The sequence below is a fragment of the Equus przewalskii genome, chromosome 13 (genome assembly GCF_037783145.1).
Source record: "Equus przewalskii isolate Varuska chromosome 13, EquPr2, whole genome shotgun sequence".
Lineage (NCBI taxonomy): Eukaryota > Metazoa > Chordata > Mammalia > Perissodactyla > Equidae > Equus > Equus przewalskii.
The window spans coordinates 87,011,036-87,028,833 of NC_091843.1; the positions used below are offsets into that span (position 1 = coordinate 87,011,036).

Genomic DNA, 17,798 nt, shown 5'->3' on the forward strand with positions numbered 1-17,798 from the left:
AATCCATGAAAGAAGTATTTGATAGGCTAGACTTCATCAAAGTTAAAAATTTCTGCTCTGCAAAAGACAATGTCAAGAGAATAAGAAGATAAGCCACAGACTGGGAGAAAATATTTGCAAAAGACACATCTGATAAAGGACTGTTATCAAAAATATACAAAGAGCTCTTAAAAACTCAACAGTAAGAAAACAAATAAACCAATTAAAAAATGGCCCAAAGACCACAACAGACATCTCACCAAAGAAGGTATACAGATGGCAAATAAGCGTATGAAAAGATGCTCTATGTCACATGTCATTAGGGAACTGCAAATTAAAACAGTGATATATACACATCTATTAGAACGCCAAAAGTACAAAATACAAAAACGCCAGATGCTGACAAGGATGTGGAGCAACAGGAACTCTCATTCATGGCTGATGGGAGTGCAAAATGGTACAGCCACTCTGGAAGACAGTTTGGCATTTTCTTACAAAACTCAACATACTCTTACCAAATGATCTAGCAACTGCACTCCTTGGTGTCTACCCAAAGGAGTCGAAAATATGTGTCTATGCAAAAACATGCACCCGAATGTTTATAGCAGCTTTATTGCCAAAACTTGGAAGCAACCAACATGTCCTTCAGCAGGTGACTGGATAAATAAACTGTGGTACATCCAGACAACGGAATATCATTCACTGCTAAAAAGAAATGAGCTCTCAAGCCATGAAAAGACATGGAGTAACCTTAAATGCACATGACTAAGTGAAAGAAGACAATCCGTTTCCAACTACATGACATTCTGGAAGAGGTAAAACTACGGAGACAGTAAACAGATCAGCGGTTGGCAGGGTTGGCAGGGGAGGGATGAACTGGAGGAGCACAGAGGTTTTTTAGGGCAATGAAACTATTCTGTATGATATTACAATGGTGGATACATGTCATTATACATTTGTCAAACCCATAGAATGTCCAACACCAAGAGTAAACCCTAACATAAACTATGGACTTTGGGTGACAATGATGTGTCACTGTAGGTTCATCAACTGTAACAAACACATCACTGTGGTGGGGGGTGTTGATAACAGGGGTGACCGTACACGTGTAGGGGACAGGGGATATGGGAACTCTCTGTATCTCTGCTCAATTTTGCTGTGCATCTAAAACTGCTCTAAAAAACAAAGTCTATTAAAAAACCCACTTCAGTGCTTACTTACATAATGTAAAAGACATGCAAAAAAATTGTATTCTCATCAATAATATAGCCACACTTTTAACGTTAAAATATATTTAACTTACATAGAATATAATGAAACTCCTAGTTTTGGAGAATGTAGTGTTTATCTGTGGCTTCCTGCTGCCACAGGCCCAGCTTAAAGAGCTCTGGGACAGGCAGCTCCCTGCAAAGGAAACCACAGGGTGCACCTTCTAAGGTCCCTCTATGGTTTAGGTCCTAATTCTCATGACTCATCCCTTTGCTTGGCATTTTATTTCCACTGATGGGGATTCAGAACAGTCTGATCCAGGAAGCCTTCTGAGGAAGCTCACCTCTCCCTCCACATCTGGCACATCCTGCCACATCTGGCTCCTGCCTCGGGCCACCAGGCAGAGTTCCCGATTGCCGATTTCCAACTTTCCTGAGTCTGCCGGACATTGCTCCACCAGGACTCAGAATTCGCTGTCAGGGAAGATGACTCACAGCCTAACAGTCTTTCCCAAAACTCCAGCTGCTGCTGTACCAGCAGCCACCCTACATGTGCTGCCAGAACTGCCTCCTAAATGCTGGAGGCCCCAGAGGGCACCAGGGCCACCAGAAAGTAGGGACGTTCTCCCAGGAGCACAGGAGTGTGAGAACTCCCTCCAGTGCTCTCTAATGTCTGACTCTAGCCAGGTGTGTTTACTGACATATCATGACAGGATCAGCAAACAAATTCAAACTCAGCCAGCATTCACTGACTCCAGCTCGATTCCTGCCGAGGGGCAGTACACCGTTGGGGTGGGCAGCCAGGCGGCCTGGGAGAGTCGAGGCTCTGCACACAGTCAGTCGGTCACTCAGGTTCCTGAGTTGGGGCTCTGCACACAGTCAGTCAGTCACTCAGGTTCCTGAGCTCTGTGCGTCCCACTGGCAGAGAGCTGATGGGCTCTTCCTGACTATCCTTTCTCAGAAAGGTGCACCTCTGGGGCTGGTGGGGAAAGGAAAGAAGCTGGGGCCACAGGGCCAGGCTGGGGCGCCAGGTCTGCCACGTAGCTGAGGCTTTGGGGAGGGGACATGCTTGCAGCCTGAATGTCAGGGTCTGCCTCCGTCCCAGAGCAGTCTGGTGCCGGGGTGAAAACTCCGACTCTGGAGCGATGCTGCCCAGGATTGCATGCAGTGCCCCACCTACCTGCTAGGGGACCTTGGGCCATTCTCTAACCTCCTTAAGGTTCGGTTTCTCCATCTCTAAGCTGGAAGCCACAGTACCTCCTGGGTTGTTGTGAATATTAAATGGGCTAATTTATAAAGTCCTTAGCAAAGTGTCTGAAATGCAAATTACTCAATAGTTATTAGCTGCCATACGAGTACCCCCAAACTCTGATAACCTCAGATCACCCTACACATGCTCCACCTGGCAGATGGCCCAGTGCGGGTCGGGGCGGGGGCATGTACGCAACAGAGGCAAACTTACCCTGGGTCAGAGGACAATGACATGAATCCCCAAATCTGGAGGCTCAATACTGTCCTCCAGAGAGACCCAGGTCCTATTCTCTGGAACCTGTGAATGCTACTTATATGGCAAAAGGGTCTGTAGACGTGATTAAGCTAAGGATCTGGAGACGGGGGCAATTATTTTGGGTTATCAGGCTGAGCCAGAAATGCAATCACCAGTGCTTTTGTAAGAGGGAGATTTGATGACAGAAGAGGAAGAGGCACTTGAGAGTGGAAGCAGAGATTAGAGTAATGTGGCCACAAGCTCAAGAATGCTGGCAGCCACCAGAAGCTGGAAGAGGCAAGAACGAATTCTCCCCTGGAGGCTCCAGAAGGAACCAAGCCTGCCACACTTGGCTTCACTCCATAATACAAATTTCGGACTTCTGGCCTCCGGAACTGTAAGAGAAAAAAGTTCTGTTGCTGTAAGCCACTAAATTTGTAGTGACTTGTCACAGCAGCCGTAAGAAACTAATTTGTTAGCTTGGAATCCCAGCCAACAGCTGGGCATCCAGACGGCAGACTCCAGGCCTGGGGGAGAACACTGGCAAGAACCTAGTGCCTGCCACAGCCTCGTCAGTCAGGGTTCAGGGCTGGGCTTGAGGACCAGGCAAAACCAGAATGAAACCCGGAGCTGAGGCAGTAGCCAAGGCCCAGTGGCAGAGCTATCGTGGAGAACAGCAGGGGACTGGCCCTGTGGCCTGGGCATGCCCGAGCATTCCGCACGCCGGCCTGGCAGCAGCAGGAACAACTCCAGACCTCAGCAGGTGGCCCTGCACCCACACACAGACTGCCAGCCTCAGTCAAGGTGGCTCTGGGCCGGCTTCTCAAAGTGTCTCTGCGGACTGGTACAGGTCTGTGAACTGTTACCCAACAGCAATGAGATAAGGACCGAAATTAAGAAAGAGTAGATAGAAACTTACAGCAATTTGGTATTGCCATGACACGTTTGGAAATGTAATTTTATTGTTGTTGAATTGTCTAATAAAATATTTCAGCTTGCATTTCGTATGCCTTTTTTAAAGTCATTTTTCTAGTAATCCATTTTGATTGTATTTTATGAGGACTGGTCTGCAATAAATTGGAAAGTAAAGACACACACTCACAATGCTGGTCCTCTACCAACAGGGCTCCCGATGACCACGGAGCAGGCACCTGCAGGTGAGCAGGGCACAGGTGTGATCCAACAGCTGTTTCACGGGGGTCTTGCACATGACCACCTTAAGTACTAATGCTAGGTGCCTGGAGGGCAACACTTCAGTACCCTGCATAACACCCAGTCGCCTGTTCTACCCGCCTTGGGAGTGATCCCACATATCAGATGATAAAGAGCGCACGTAGGGCTCTCAGGGGCACGCACACCTTCCCTCACTATGCTGTCCTGCTTAGTTAGGCATTTCCAGTTTATCTGTACTTCCTCGGTGCCCACCAACCCAGAACCGGGGTGCAGGCTGGGTGGCAGGATGAAGCGGGCCCAGTGGGAGACACTGCTACCCTCAATCCAGAAAGGGGGAAAGGACTACCCGCGCTGTATAAGTAGTACCACGCTGCTCCACATCCTTTTCTCTCTTGTGCCTCTGGATAACCCCACGAGGTTAAGACTGTCACTTTCACTTTACCGAAAACCCAATGCTGGCTCAGAGTGGCATGTACAGGGCAATGAGTCAAGCACAGGCTTCGGAAGTAAGACCTGTATTCAACTCCCCCCTTTGTCACTAACCAGCTAGGTAACGCGTGGAGTTACCTTTCTAGGCCCAAGTTTGCGCATCTGTAAATTGTGGATACTAATACCTGCATCACAGAGTTCTTATTTTAATGGAGTAATTAAAGCAATGTCTGGAAAACACTCGACACTCAGCACCTGGCCCAAAGTCCCCACTAAATGCTGACAAAAAAAGAAAAATGAAGGAGAGGGGGAGGGAGCCACAGCTAAGGCGTGAAGCTCTGAGGACAGTGTTCGTCCACTGCTCATGGTGCCGCCATGCAGGTGACTGTTGGGACGTTGGAACTGCAGAAGCATCATAGACTCCGGAGAGATTAACAGAACAGAACATCAGGAAGGAAAGAGACTACACAAAATAAAAGTAATTGACATGAGAACAGCAGCTCTTGCTCAAGTCAAACCGCATATTTGGTAAATGTAATTAAAAAATTATCCTATTTACAATCAAATCATCAAAGAATTGGAAATTTGGCATTAAGCAAGTTTATTTTTTTGGTGGTATCCCCACTGAATCCAAATTCCCTCTTCTTATTTTTATGATATATACACACTCATTAGAATTCCAAACAATCAACAGTATTTAGTGAAGTGTGACATAAACATATAATTATGAGGCCAGCCCCAGTGGCCTAGTGGTTAAGTTCAGCATGCCCCGCTTCAGCAGCATGGGTTCAGTTCCCAGGCATGGACCTATACCACTCTGTTAGCAGCCATGCTGTGCTGGAGGCCCACATACTAAAATAAAATAGACGAAGATTGGTATGGATGTTAGCTCAGGGTGAATCTTCATCAGCAAAAAGAAAAACAAAGTATATATATAATTATTAATGGAACAAAAACAATTTAAGAAAGCAATTAAAATGATTTCACAAACTGCTGTATATTTGTTTTATTTCAGAAGTTTACAGTAATTAAAGCACCAAACCAAGTACTGTCACAATCAGGAGTCACAAGAGCCATGTACTTCATATACTCATATTAAATATTTCAGGATATGTATATTTCATACCCTGAATGAACCTGGGGCATTTTTTGAAATACTGATCTAAATTAAATGGGCATTTATTGGAAAGAGAGAAATTAAAATGATGAAGATTGGGGCTGGTCCGGTGGCACAGTGGTTAAGTGAGCCTGTTCTGCTTCGGCGGCCTGGGGTTCACCAGTTCGGATCCTGGGTGCAGACATGGCACCGCGTGGCAGGCCATGCTGTGGCAGGCATCCCAGATATAAAGTAGAGGAAGATGGGCACGGATGTTAGCTCAAGGCCAGTCTTCCTCAGCAAAAAGAGGAGAATTGGCAGCAGATGTTAGCTCAGAGCTAATCTTCCTCAAAAAAAAAAAAAAAGATGAAGATTGATTCTATACTATGTTTTCAGTGTTAGCATTCATATGCAAAACTATCCACACAAATATTTGAAGAGCTTCTCTCCTTTAAAATAACGTGGAGTCTTGCTATGATCTCAGCAGAAGTCTTCAAAGAGATTTGGCCCCATAGTTTCCATCTCATGAGAGCACAGCAGTCCAAAATCTAAAACAGATGGTCCTGAGCAAAGGCCATCATAAGGGCTGAGGGATGTCTAATGACAGCTTGGGGTGACATCGCCCTCTCCTCTTAGCCAGAGGTCAGGATCCCACCTACCAGAACCTAAACAGAGCATGGAAGTGCAAGACAACGCCCCCAGAACTGACCAGGGGGTCACCCCGGGGACTTTTCCTATGGAAGAGGTGGAGGTAAACTTGGGTCTTAACTCAGCCAATTGTGTTTACAATGAGGAAACAGTCAGAAACCACAAAGACCCAGTGATGGTCCCAGGAGTGGCAGCTGAGAGTGGCAGGCTGACAGAGAGAAACACAAGAGCACATGGTGCCCAGGCTGGCGAGCAGCTCTGGTGACCTCAATAGCCTCCAAACCACGGCTTTCCGGCCTCGGGCACTAGTGGATGTTCAATAGGCTGGCCTGGACCCCACAAGGATAGGGTGTACATTCTGCACAGTTGACCTAAGAAATAAGGGAACAGTGAAATGTGCTTTCATAGTGATTAAATGAATAATTCTTTCAAAGTTTTGGTGGTGAATGGAGTAAGTCTCCCCCACTGGAAAATCTGCTCCCTGGGAGTCTTTAGTGTCTGACCAGGAGGAGTAAAAGGCGGGAGAGAGCTGTGGTGGAGGGGAAACACTGAACCAGTAAGACTTGGCGTCTCTGATCTCCCATTTCCTGTTAAAATAGATGAAAGAGAATAAAGAGAAACAGCAGGTAAAATACCAGATATAATAAAAACTAGACATGGATTTCAAAAACATACCTACTTAAAAGTAAGCTTAAATTTGGGGTATGAAGCAGAAAAGGTATGTGTTTTTCTCGTCCAGAGGAACAAATCCCGAAGCAAAATCCCCATGAAATAAGCATCTGAAGTTTTGCATCCTTTGATGTTGGCACCATTAGAAGATGCCTTCCGCAGGGAGTTACAACGGGAACACAGAAACAATAAGCACAAAACGGAACACAGAAAAGAGCTTCCTGCAGGTAAGGTGGATGGAAGGAAGATGAAGGTTTGCATTCCAACAACCCCAGGCACGGACAATAGGTGTTTCCTATAATACACTGCTAAAGGCCATCTGAGCAATATCATGTTAATATAAATCTCATCTCACAAAGAGGACTTCGTAAAAGGTAAGTAGAGAGATGATTTTATAACAAGATTAAAAAAGTTCATAATATTTAACCTTATAAAGGCAATTTTCCAAAAATCTGCTTTCTTCCACACGACCCCTTGGAGAACCAGGGTCATATCTGGATAACTTCAGTCCCTCACACGCCGCAGGAAAACTGGGATGGTGGGCTCGCGGTGACAACCACCACATAAGTATCTTGCTTCAGACCTAGATGAGTGACTAGCACTCCTATGTCTAGAGGCTGGGAAGGGGCTGTCACTGGAGCAAGCGGTGTGGTTATAACAGAGGAAGTGGCCTCCCCGTGGGCTCAGAGAAAAAATAAAATGTGTGTAAAAACCCTACACTGTAAGGGCTAGGTCTTTCTACTTCAGAAAGAGATGCACACACCAAGTATTTTAGAAGACCCTTATCCAACATCCTACTCTTCCTTCTTCCCTTCCTTCCTTCCTATCTTTAGATCCAATATTTACTTGTAAGTAGATTTTGGTATCTGAAGGGCTAAGAATCCATTCTCTGAAGATTTCACTGAGATCGCTGTAGCTGAGCAAGGCCTTCCTGCCATCCCCAGAGCCCCGTCCAGCGGCTGACACACAGTCAACACACAATGGGTGTCTGATGCTGATACTGATAAATGAAGGAGTGAAGGAATGACAGAAAGAATGACCAGTGAAGTCCTTTATTCATTCAACGGTATTCACTGAGGAGTCAACTATGCACCGAGGCAAGGGTTTGCCTTGAGGAGTAAGCAAACAAAAGTGATGATGACAGACAGTGACCAGTGCCATGAAGGAAATAAATCAGATAATACGACAGAGAGTAACTGGAAGGAGAAGACGCTCCAGATAAGGTGATCCTGGGAGGGTCTCTGAAGAGAAGGCCTTTGAGCTGAGACCTGAAGTATGAAAAGGAGTTATTCTGCCTTGCAGGTGGGAGGTTGCAGGTGGGGAGAGGGTTAGCAGTCCAGCAAAGGGAACAGTAGGTGCAAAGGCCCCGAGGCCAGAAGAGATTTGATTTGTTTAAGAAACAAAAAGGAGACCAATTTAATACCAGATCTCCAATGCTGAGTGGAGTAATGCACACAGAAATGTCAAATCCTAGAAACAACTTTCAGATAATTTCAGTAAGCTCCCCAGAAGAACTCTACAAATAAATGGAGTGGAGCCTTGAGACAATTGCTTGAATAATTCGGGCAATTCATCACACAGTTTACTACACTCCTATTCTGAACTTTACTATTTTACGTAATTAATTCAGCATAAAGGATAACACACATGCGCTGCTTGCTTCAGTTCAGAGGATAACTGTTTAGATATTTATACTCCATTTTATATCATTTTTAAGTACCCTGTGGTGTATCCACAGGATAATGATTACTTTTAAGCTTTTCAATCTTATGTGGTTAGATTTTCTTCTTCCTTGCTGAGATATTTAAAAGAAATCCAACATTTTAAGAAATATCTTGGAAGCACCTTGCACGTGGGACTCAAGGGATTATGATCCTCATAACAATTCTTGCAATGTGTCAAATGTGACTTTTACTGTGGGTGGATTCTTAGAAGTTCACAGAGTAACTTAGCAGAATTGTGTATTTTAATTAAAGCAATTAAAATCAAGTCCATAACTTCTTTAGAGTCTCTGGTTGCATTTTAGTCAAGTCAAGATATTCCTCTGTTACTCCCAGGCTTCACCTGACCACTAGACCACGTTCACAGCCTTTCCTACAATCTACTGACAACCCTATTGGTGTTCACACCCTCACAGGAGCAACTTAAAGGTGTTCTCTTAAAAGTCAAAGATAAGTTCATTAATGGGCCCAAAGTTATATTAAGTTTAAAAAGGGCAAATGCAGAAAAATTAAAATAGGACAATGGTCCTGTTTTTGTAAAAACTAAAGACCATATATAGAAAATTAAATAAATGAATCTGTCTCTATGAGTAAGGAGTAAGTATGAGTCACTATTCAGGAATGATAAACTCCAAATTGCTAACAGTGGTGACTTCTGGGGTGGGGGTGGGGGGCTGGAGGAGCAGGTTAACAGAGAGAGAAATTTTCATATATATATGTATGTATGTGACAAATGGAGAAACAAATATGCATATGTATATATACTATACCTATGTATATTTAAACTGGTAATACTATGGGTGATTTTTTTTTTTTTTTTTGAGGAAGATTAGCCCTGAGCTAACATCTGCTGCCAATCCTCCTCTTTTTTGCTGAGGAAGACTGGCCCTGAACTAAGATCCGTGTTTATATTCCTCCACTTTATATGCGGGAGGCCTACCACAGCATGGCTTGCCAAGTGGTGCCATGTCTGCACCCGAGATCCTAACCGGCGAACCCCGGGCCACCAAAGCAGAATGTGTGCACTTAACCGGCCCACTGGGCCAGCCCCTATGGGTGATTTTTACTTTACGTTTTGTTTCTCAGTATTTTCAAAAGTTTTTTTTTTTTTTTAAAGTAGGCCAGTAAATATTATCAAAAAGACCAGAAATATCAAGTGTTGGAGAGGATGTGGAGAAAAGGGAACCTTCAAATAATGTTGGTGGGAATAAAAATTGATGCAGCCACTGTGGGAAACAGTATGGAGATTCCTCAAAAAATTAAGAATAGAACTACCATATGATCCAGCTATTCCACTTCTGGGTGTTTATCCAAAGAATATGAAAACACTAGTTTGAAAAGATATATGCACCCCTATGTTCATTACAGCATTATTTACAAAAGCCAAGACTTGGAAACAACCTAAGTGCCTATCAATGGATGAATGGATAAGGAAGATGTCACGTGTACACGCACACGCACACACACACACACACACACAGTACAGTGGACTACTACTCAGCCATAAAAAAGATGAAATCTTGCCATTTGGGACAACATGGATGAACCTTGAGGGTACTATGCTAAGTGAAATAAGTCAGATAGAGAAAGATAAATACCATATGATTTCACTCATATGGAATATTTAAAAAAATAAGTGAACCAACAAAACAAAACAAAAACAAACTCATAGCTATAGACAACAGATTGGTGGTTACCGGAGGGGAAGAGGATTGGGAGTGGGTGAAATGGGTAAAGGGGGTCAATTGTATGGTGACAGACGGAAACTAGACTTTTGGTGGCGAACACATTGTAGTGTACACAGATGTTGAATTATAATGTTGTACGCCTGAAACTTATATAATGTTATAAACTAATGTTACCTCAATTAAAAAAAAAGTAGGCCAGTAGATTAAATTTACGACCACGTAATTTCACCTGGTTGTCAACAGACTCCCTCTCCCTCCCTCTGTCTCTGAGACATGTGCATAGACATTATGGGCATCACATTCTGCAAGGCTTGGGTGAGTATGCTCTTGGCACTCAGGTCTATCAACTGCTAACATCCTAAGACTGATGTCCTCATAAAATATTTAAGTTGTAGATCTTCCAGCTACGACATCTAAATAGTCTCTATTTTTCCATCTACTATTTCTCAGCACTGTGCCTTTTCTAATATTTGATGAGGGTAATCAATTAAGATATTTGATGAAATCAATGAAGCAAATTAATCCTCTAAATTTACACTTAGTTGGAAAGCTTAATGCCCCAGAAATGTCAAGGTGTAATTTGTTTCTCCATTTGTCCCATACATACAGCAGGGAACATGGCACAGCATGGCTGCATGGCCCAGAGACGACAACTGTAGTGGCATCCACACTGCCTAGCACAGTGCCTGGGACAGTCAGATACTCAGAAAACATTTGTGGACCGACGGAATGAATGATTGCCAGTCTGGGGATGGGTCCACAGGAAGGCAGCAGGAAGTGGTGGAAAGAGCACAAGCTTTGGAATCAGATAGATCTATGTTTGAATCCCAGCCCTGCTACCTTCTAGCTACGCGACCTTGAGCAAAATGATTAACTTCTCTGAACTCAGTTTCTTTACCTGTTGATGGGGACAATAACAACTTCCTACCTCACTGGGTTTTTGTGAGGATTGTGCAAGATAATATTCACGTGCCTAAACATTAGCATCCATTAAATGTTCCTCCTTTTGGGGGATTCTTGTCTAAAGATGGAACCATCTGGCAGTCCTCTCTCTTCACCACAATGTGTTTGTGAAGATCAAAATTTAGTTTTTATAAACTATTTTGTCCACCTAGAATGCCTTTTGCTCTTTCTTCTTCTCAAACCCAGACCCAACCTCAAGGTCAAGTTGAACCACCACCTTTGCCTCGAAGCTTTTAGCCCCTGCTCCCACTTCCAGCCAAAAGCGAGTATTCTCCCTCAGTGAACATGCTATCCCACCCCTCTACAGCCTGACCTACACTGTGGAGTTTACAGTCATTTCTACCTGTGATATCTCTGCTCCTAGGCTGAGAGCTCCCAGAAGGACAACGAAAATTTCTGGTTCATGACTGCATCCCTCAAAAGCATTGTTTGTAGTGCTTTCCAGGTAACAGATGTTTAGGGAATTTTTAAAAACTAAATTAAGAAACTTGATCATATTTCCCCACAGGAAGAATGATATAATAGGCTATTACATGCCTGTTTAAGAAATTGATTTGAAATAAATTACAGGTAGAATTAACAGGATAGGAGCAAGGATTCAATAACTGTAAAAATAACTATACAAATTATAAAATTAGGCTTCAGGTTCTATAAAACGTATGTAAGTGGGAGCTATATACAGTACACTGATCACAAAGGCTTCAGCATAGCACAAAGACATATCTACAACCTAAAAAGAAAACTCTGCCCATCATAAACTTGTCCTAACTCCCATAACCAGCTATAACAAATACAAAGCTATCCTAAAAGTAGAATGATTTGGAGGAGCTAGTTTCCTTAAATTGATGCCTTCTTTCCCCCCTACCTTACGACTGCCACGTTGGCAAGCAGAGACATTTGAAGCCATTCCACTGCCTCTCTCTTGCCTCCTAACCCTTCCCTTCCCAGAACAGAAAACTCAGTCACCACTTCAACACGACTCTCGCTGGGAGCTTTGGTTATTTCTGCCCCCTTTATATGGTGCCACTCCCTCTCAACCAAGTGTTCTTCTGCCTTCGACTACCTTTATTCCTGCTCCTGGGTTAATGACAGACGCTGGTGCCTGTTGGGCTCTGTCTATGTGCCAGGCGCCATGCTAAGTCCTTTGAAGATCACGTACCAGCCATGGCCTTGCAGGGTGACAACTGGGAGCACAGAGTGGTGGCCCCAAATCACACTGGGGCTAGGGTGGTCAAGGAAGGCTTTCTAGAAGAGACAGCTCTCAAATGGAGATTGTGAAAGACAAGTCAGACAAAAAAGAAAGAGAAGGAACCGCATGCGCCAAGGGCACTGAGCTATGAAAAAGCAGGACGTGTTCAAGGCACTGCAAGTCCTCTGATAAGAGATCAGCCAGCTGTGGTATGACACTCCTGGGAGACTGGGTAGCTGAGAATATTAGAAGGACCAGGGTCAACTGAGGTGACCTGAGCATTCTCTCTGGAAAGCACAATTTTATTGACTTACTTGAAGCCGTTACCCGGTCTAGCCTTCACGCATGAATTAACAGGTAACATAACATTCTAGAAGTTTCTCTTAATACAGCCCATCATATTCCTATGACTGTTCTTCCAATCCAGCCTCTGCCCTCACCCTGCTCCCTGACCTCCCCCTCAGTAGGGAGCTAAGCCAACATCCTAAACTCAGAGACAGCAGGGGGCAGAGGCGCAGACCAGGGTTCTCACCCTGTCACATGTACACACTCCACCTGGGGATCTTGTGAAAACGCAGGTCTGGTTCAGCTGGTCTGAGGATGGAACTTGAGAGTCTGCATTTCTAACAGGCTTCCAGGTGCTCCTGTTCTGAGGGCCACACTTTGAGGAGCAACACTCCAGTAGAACAGTTTCTGCAAGTCGCTGACTGGATCGACATCCCTCACCCCACGCTCCACCTGAATAACCTACTCTAAGCCCCAGTTTTCTCATCTTAAAATGTGAAGTGGCTGCTGTGAAAGATGAGAATGTACAGGAAGCATCTGGTGCCTGGTCAGCCTTCAAGAATTGGGGGATCTTGTTGGCAGTAGTGTGCGTCTTTGGGGACGTCCAGCCAGCGCCACCTCGGTGTCCTTTCTTTCACTTCCTTCCACCTGTTCTTGATCCACTCCTTCTGGTCTACTCCTGGGCTATGCCCTGTCCATTATTCCCTCTTTTACTAATATTTCCAATCTCTCTCCTCTGCCTTCAAAAATATTTATCTTTCAAATCTTAAAAAATAAGCGATCCCTTTGACCTTCAGTCACTAACTTCTTTCTTGCACAGCTCAACTCGACATCTGAAAGATTCCTCTATCTGCCTTTGCCTGCCGCATCTACACCACCACCCACCACACTCTCAGTGTCCGCCACTGATCTCAAAACAGGGAAATCCTACAGTCTCTTATGAACTGTCATTCTCCTTTACTTCTTGCTAATGCTGGCCCATCACTGGAGTGACCTAGGAAGAGGCATGACACAGGTGGGGCCTGGCCATTTAAATGTAGTTATAGCACGTCCCCTTACCGTTTGGAGTCCCTTCTATTGGGAATTTAGCCAACGTTCCCACAATGTCATCACTTCATGAATTCCATGAATGGTGCTGTCCCCCAGAGTTGACAATTCCTGAGCAGTGAAAGGTGAGCCTCTGCTCCACACTGGGAAGGGCACTGTTTTAAGAAGATTTTTGACTTCTTGAGTGACTCCTGAGCCCTCTTAATTCCATCTGGCTGGGAAGGTAAGTGAGGCCATGAACTGGAGCTGCTCCCAGAGAAAGCCTGGGCCAGGATCCCGCCAGCCCCGCCACACACCTCAGAGAGAAGTGATGTCTCTGGTTGGCTCTTCCTCCTGCTAAAGAGTTCTCCATGTGGTCCAGCAGAGCTCTCCTGGTCCCACATTTGGATGAGGGGCCAAGGTCTAACAGCAAGAGCCATCAACTGTCACTCCCTCTACACATACAGGTCCCCTGAGGATCTCCTCAAGCGGGGTGGCTAATTAAGAGCAAGATTCAGAAGCTCCAGAGTCCCTCATGCAAATACCATCATCACCTCACCCCAGTGCTGAGGGCACAAAGTAGAGGTGGGAGCGGAGGGTCAAGAGGGACCACAGGAGGAAATGAGACATGAAAGTACAAAGGCAGATGAGGTGGCTTCATGGTCAGTGGGAGTCGCTATCCCTTAGCCAAACCACCTCTCCCATTTCTACTGCCCAGTCATCCTTCCGCCAGGTTGGGTTTTTTCTTTTTCTTTCATTCTTCCTTTCTTTCTTTTTTTTCATGAGGAAGATTGTCCCTGAGCTAAAATCTGTGCCACTCTTCCTCTATTTTGTATATGGCTTGATGAGCAGTGTGTAGGTCTGAGCCTGGGATCCGAACTTGCGAACCCTGGGCCGCCGAAGCAGAGCATGTGAACTTAACCACTATTACACTGGGCCAGCCCCAACCAGGTTGGGTTTTCTTCTTCACCTGCTGAATAAGAACGATCACTGAGCTAGTTTGGCATGAGAATGCACTCTGTTCTGTAAGGAGACCTCATCAAGGAATCTGCTCATTGCTTATGTGTTTCAGAAAACAGCTTATTCTAATCTCAAACTAAACAATTTCCCAATCAACCTGCAGACAACTCACTGGCTCACTAAAGACACTACTCTCACTCGAACTGTCTTTTCTGACTGCTCTTGTAATCATTTCACATCATATAAGAAACCTTACGAAAGTTGACTTAATTGCTACCCATTGTCTGGGAACTGGATCAGTTTGATCCAGTTGATAACTGGATCCAACTGGATGACTGATGAGGCTCGTGAGAAACCGTAGCACAGATCAGCATCAGGAACAGGGAGCAGCACGAGAGCGGTGTGGGCTGAGGCTCAGGGCAGTGGCTTCAGAGCCTGGTGGGAACACTGGGAGCTACTCGGCCTGCTTCAGCCTCCAGAAGAGAACCCGTCCCACCGCCTGCAGGGAGATCTGCCAGGGTGGGGTGCTCACGGAAGCCCCCCTCTAGCTCAAGGAAGGACAGCGGAGAGGGAGCCACACACTCAAAAGTGAGCCAAAGCTCTCGCTTGAACCCACTGTGCAATGTTTTCTGCTATTTTTAATAGTGGTGCTAAATTTCTAGGAAGAGGGAAGAAGTGAATGAACCACTCGGTTGATCAACAAGTAAATCTGAAGGCAGGAAAATGCATCAGCTGGGTTAAAGAATACAGCAGGAATCCAGTCCCATAGTCAACTTCCAAAGACTCATGATGAGTACACACATTGCGGTGTTTTATTTTTCATCAGTGTTTTGCAACAATTATTACTTAATGCCTACCAAACTTTCTTATTCAGAGAGACTCATTAGAGAGAACACTAAGAAAATAAAGACCAAGATGATAAATGGCCCTGCAGAAATTTGTAAGCAAATGTTACACTCTGTTTTTCAGCACATTCAAAGGCCTCTACGTTAGAGACTGTGAAATGATTTCGCTTGCACGGAATTAGCTCACTAATTACAATCTTTCAGAGTTTAAGTTTTATTACTAATAATTTTCTCTAGATTTACAATGTTGTGTAATTCAGCGCCCAATAAATCATTCTCTTCTAAGCTCTGCCTTGACGTGTATTTTTCCACAGTATGAACACAGTAAATGAAAACAAGTCCTTTCCATTTACTATACCCTGTGGTAACGTCACGGAGAGGAGCCTGAGGAAAGGCCCAGTTCTCCATTTGATTGAAGTTGGTGTGATGCTCGGAACAAAAACCTCGGAGGTGACTTGACTAGGTTTTTAAAAGCTCAGTTCAATACCATATAATAGTCATAATTCGACAAGTGGAATTCTCCAGAGAAAACACATCCAAGACATGATACGCCTCCTGCTTCATCCTGCAGGGCTGAAGGCAGGGTCCTATGAACTTGAAGAACTAGGAGGGTAGGAAGAGAGACACAGCTGGTTGTCAATCCTTACAGAGTTCTGTTCTACAAGGTGACTGCCAACACTGAGTTAACACGCACTGAGCCAGTGCTCCTCAGCGCGATATAGGGTTAGGTTCCTGCCAGCCTTGGTCACAACATTTTGTCAACCGATCAATACATAAACTTGTTTTACGTGTGTTTCTGTTTAAAGACACCTTATTGACTATATATTGTTGACTCATTACCACTGAGCTCACAGCCAACAGCACTACACCTCTCGTGTGAGTGAAGCTTATCTGACACACGCGTTTTCTCTGTAAGGCACACGAAGCCTTCTTGCATTTAGGAACACTAGACCGCACTTCAGCACAATGCCTGGGGGCCATTCCAAACAGCGAAATCACCAAAAAAGGCATGAAAATGTGAAAAACGTGACACTAGAAAGCCTGCAAGAAAAGGACACGTTTACAGTGTAAGAGCTGAAGCAAGAAGGCAGAGCGTGGCCTGTCCAGCCTCAGCTGGGGACATTCACAGAGGATGACCCCAATTTTTCACTGTTCTGCCCACGTCCACAGATGCCTGCAAAAGCACTGCGAGGATTGATTTGGGGGTTACAAATAAGTTTTAGAGAGGAGGCAAATTCTCTAATACAGAACCCACACATAATGAGGATCAACCGTATTTCTCCTCCCCTCAGGGACAACGCAGCCATGCAGGAGGCCACTCCCAGGCACGAGGCCCCTCTGAGGCTCACAGCCCATGATGGGGTGATGTCCCCCCATCCCCTGAGCAGCCGGTCAAGGCAGAGCTTGAGCTGAGCTCTCGGAGAGGCCTGAGGAACAGGGCAGTTCTCCCCCCAGTTTCAGAGGAGGTAGGAGGCAGTCTCACCTGTTCCCTAGAAAAGATGAGGAGACCGGTCCACATCCACGCATCTCAACTGAGGACAATGTGGATTATCTCAGAAGAGCTTGCAGTTTAAACTTGAGCCCATCTTCCCTGCAGGATATTTAATCTTGAGAGAAGTGCTTCTTTATCAAGCATTTTGCCTTTTCTAATTAAATTCTGGAAGAACACCCAAAGAGCCGCTCTCCTTACACCTCCCCAGCATGAACAAACAAGGGATGACCCACATGGCAGAGGGCCCCAGAGGGAAGGTACCACTTCACTACATCCAATCAGGAGATTTTCAAGAGGCCTACAATTCTGGAGAGAAAAGACAGACATATTTTATGGGTGGGAATTTTAAAAAATTATTTATACTCCAACTTTCAAAATAAATTCAAAGGTGGATTACAACGTTTTACAAAACCCATAAGATTAGGACAATCAAAAATACAATTTAAAAAATTGGAAGGAGCACAGAAATTGTTAAAGACACTGATGAATTAGTTACTACCATAGTGCAGAAAAAAAAAAAAAAAAACCCTCAGCTCTGAGCTTTCTGGTAGCAAATGAGAAAGGGAAACATTTTGATACGTAGTTTCTGTCAATAGAGAAAAGTCAACACACCAGATCACTTCATCTAGATGGACACGTCTTGTGGGTATTAAAGGCCAGCAGGCATTCATTGTGTGGACACCACTACTGATTATCTCTGATGTCTTGGTTTCTAGATCAGCAGACGTTGACGATGTTCTCTACAGCATCACCCTGGCCAGTCCACAAGGGTACCATGAACTATTCCTAGACAGACAAGTCAACTGCCCTAGGGACACTCAGAGGGCTAGAGACTCCCTCCCAAGGCATCTTACAACAACACGATCAGCTGGCCACTAACAATATAAAAAAGGAGTAAGTTGACAACAATATGTAAAACGTGAAAGCCAGCGACCTGCATA

The 17,798-nt window shown here is 44.8% G+C and overlaps 1 protein-coding gene across 9 annotated transcripts in view; it reads right to left on the minus strand.

Moving 5' to 3' along the window:
* PDE8B (phosphodiesterase 8B) overlaps positions 1-17,798 on the minus strand; it is a 217,432-nt gene that overhangs the window by 126,186 nt on the left and 73,448 nt on the right. Inside the window, exon 2 of one of the 9 annotated variants that reach the window (XM_070571579.1) lies at positions 16,849-17,163. The exons of the other annotated variants lie outside the window; for them this stretch is intronic. Within the exon in view, the coding sequence (XP_070427680.1) occupies positions 16,849-16,884 (36 nt within the window). The 5' untranslated portion in view covers positions 16,885-17,163. The remainder of the gene's footprint in view (positions 1-16,848; positions 17,164-17,798) is intronic. 9 annotated transcript variants of the gene reach the window in all.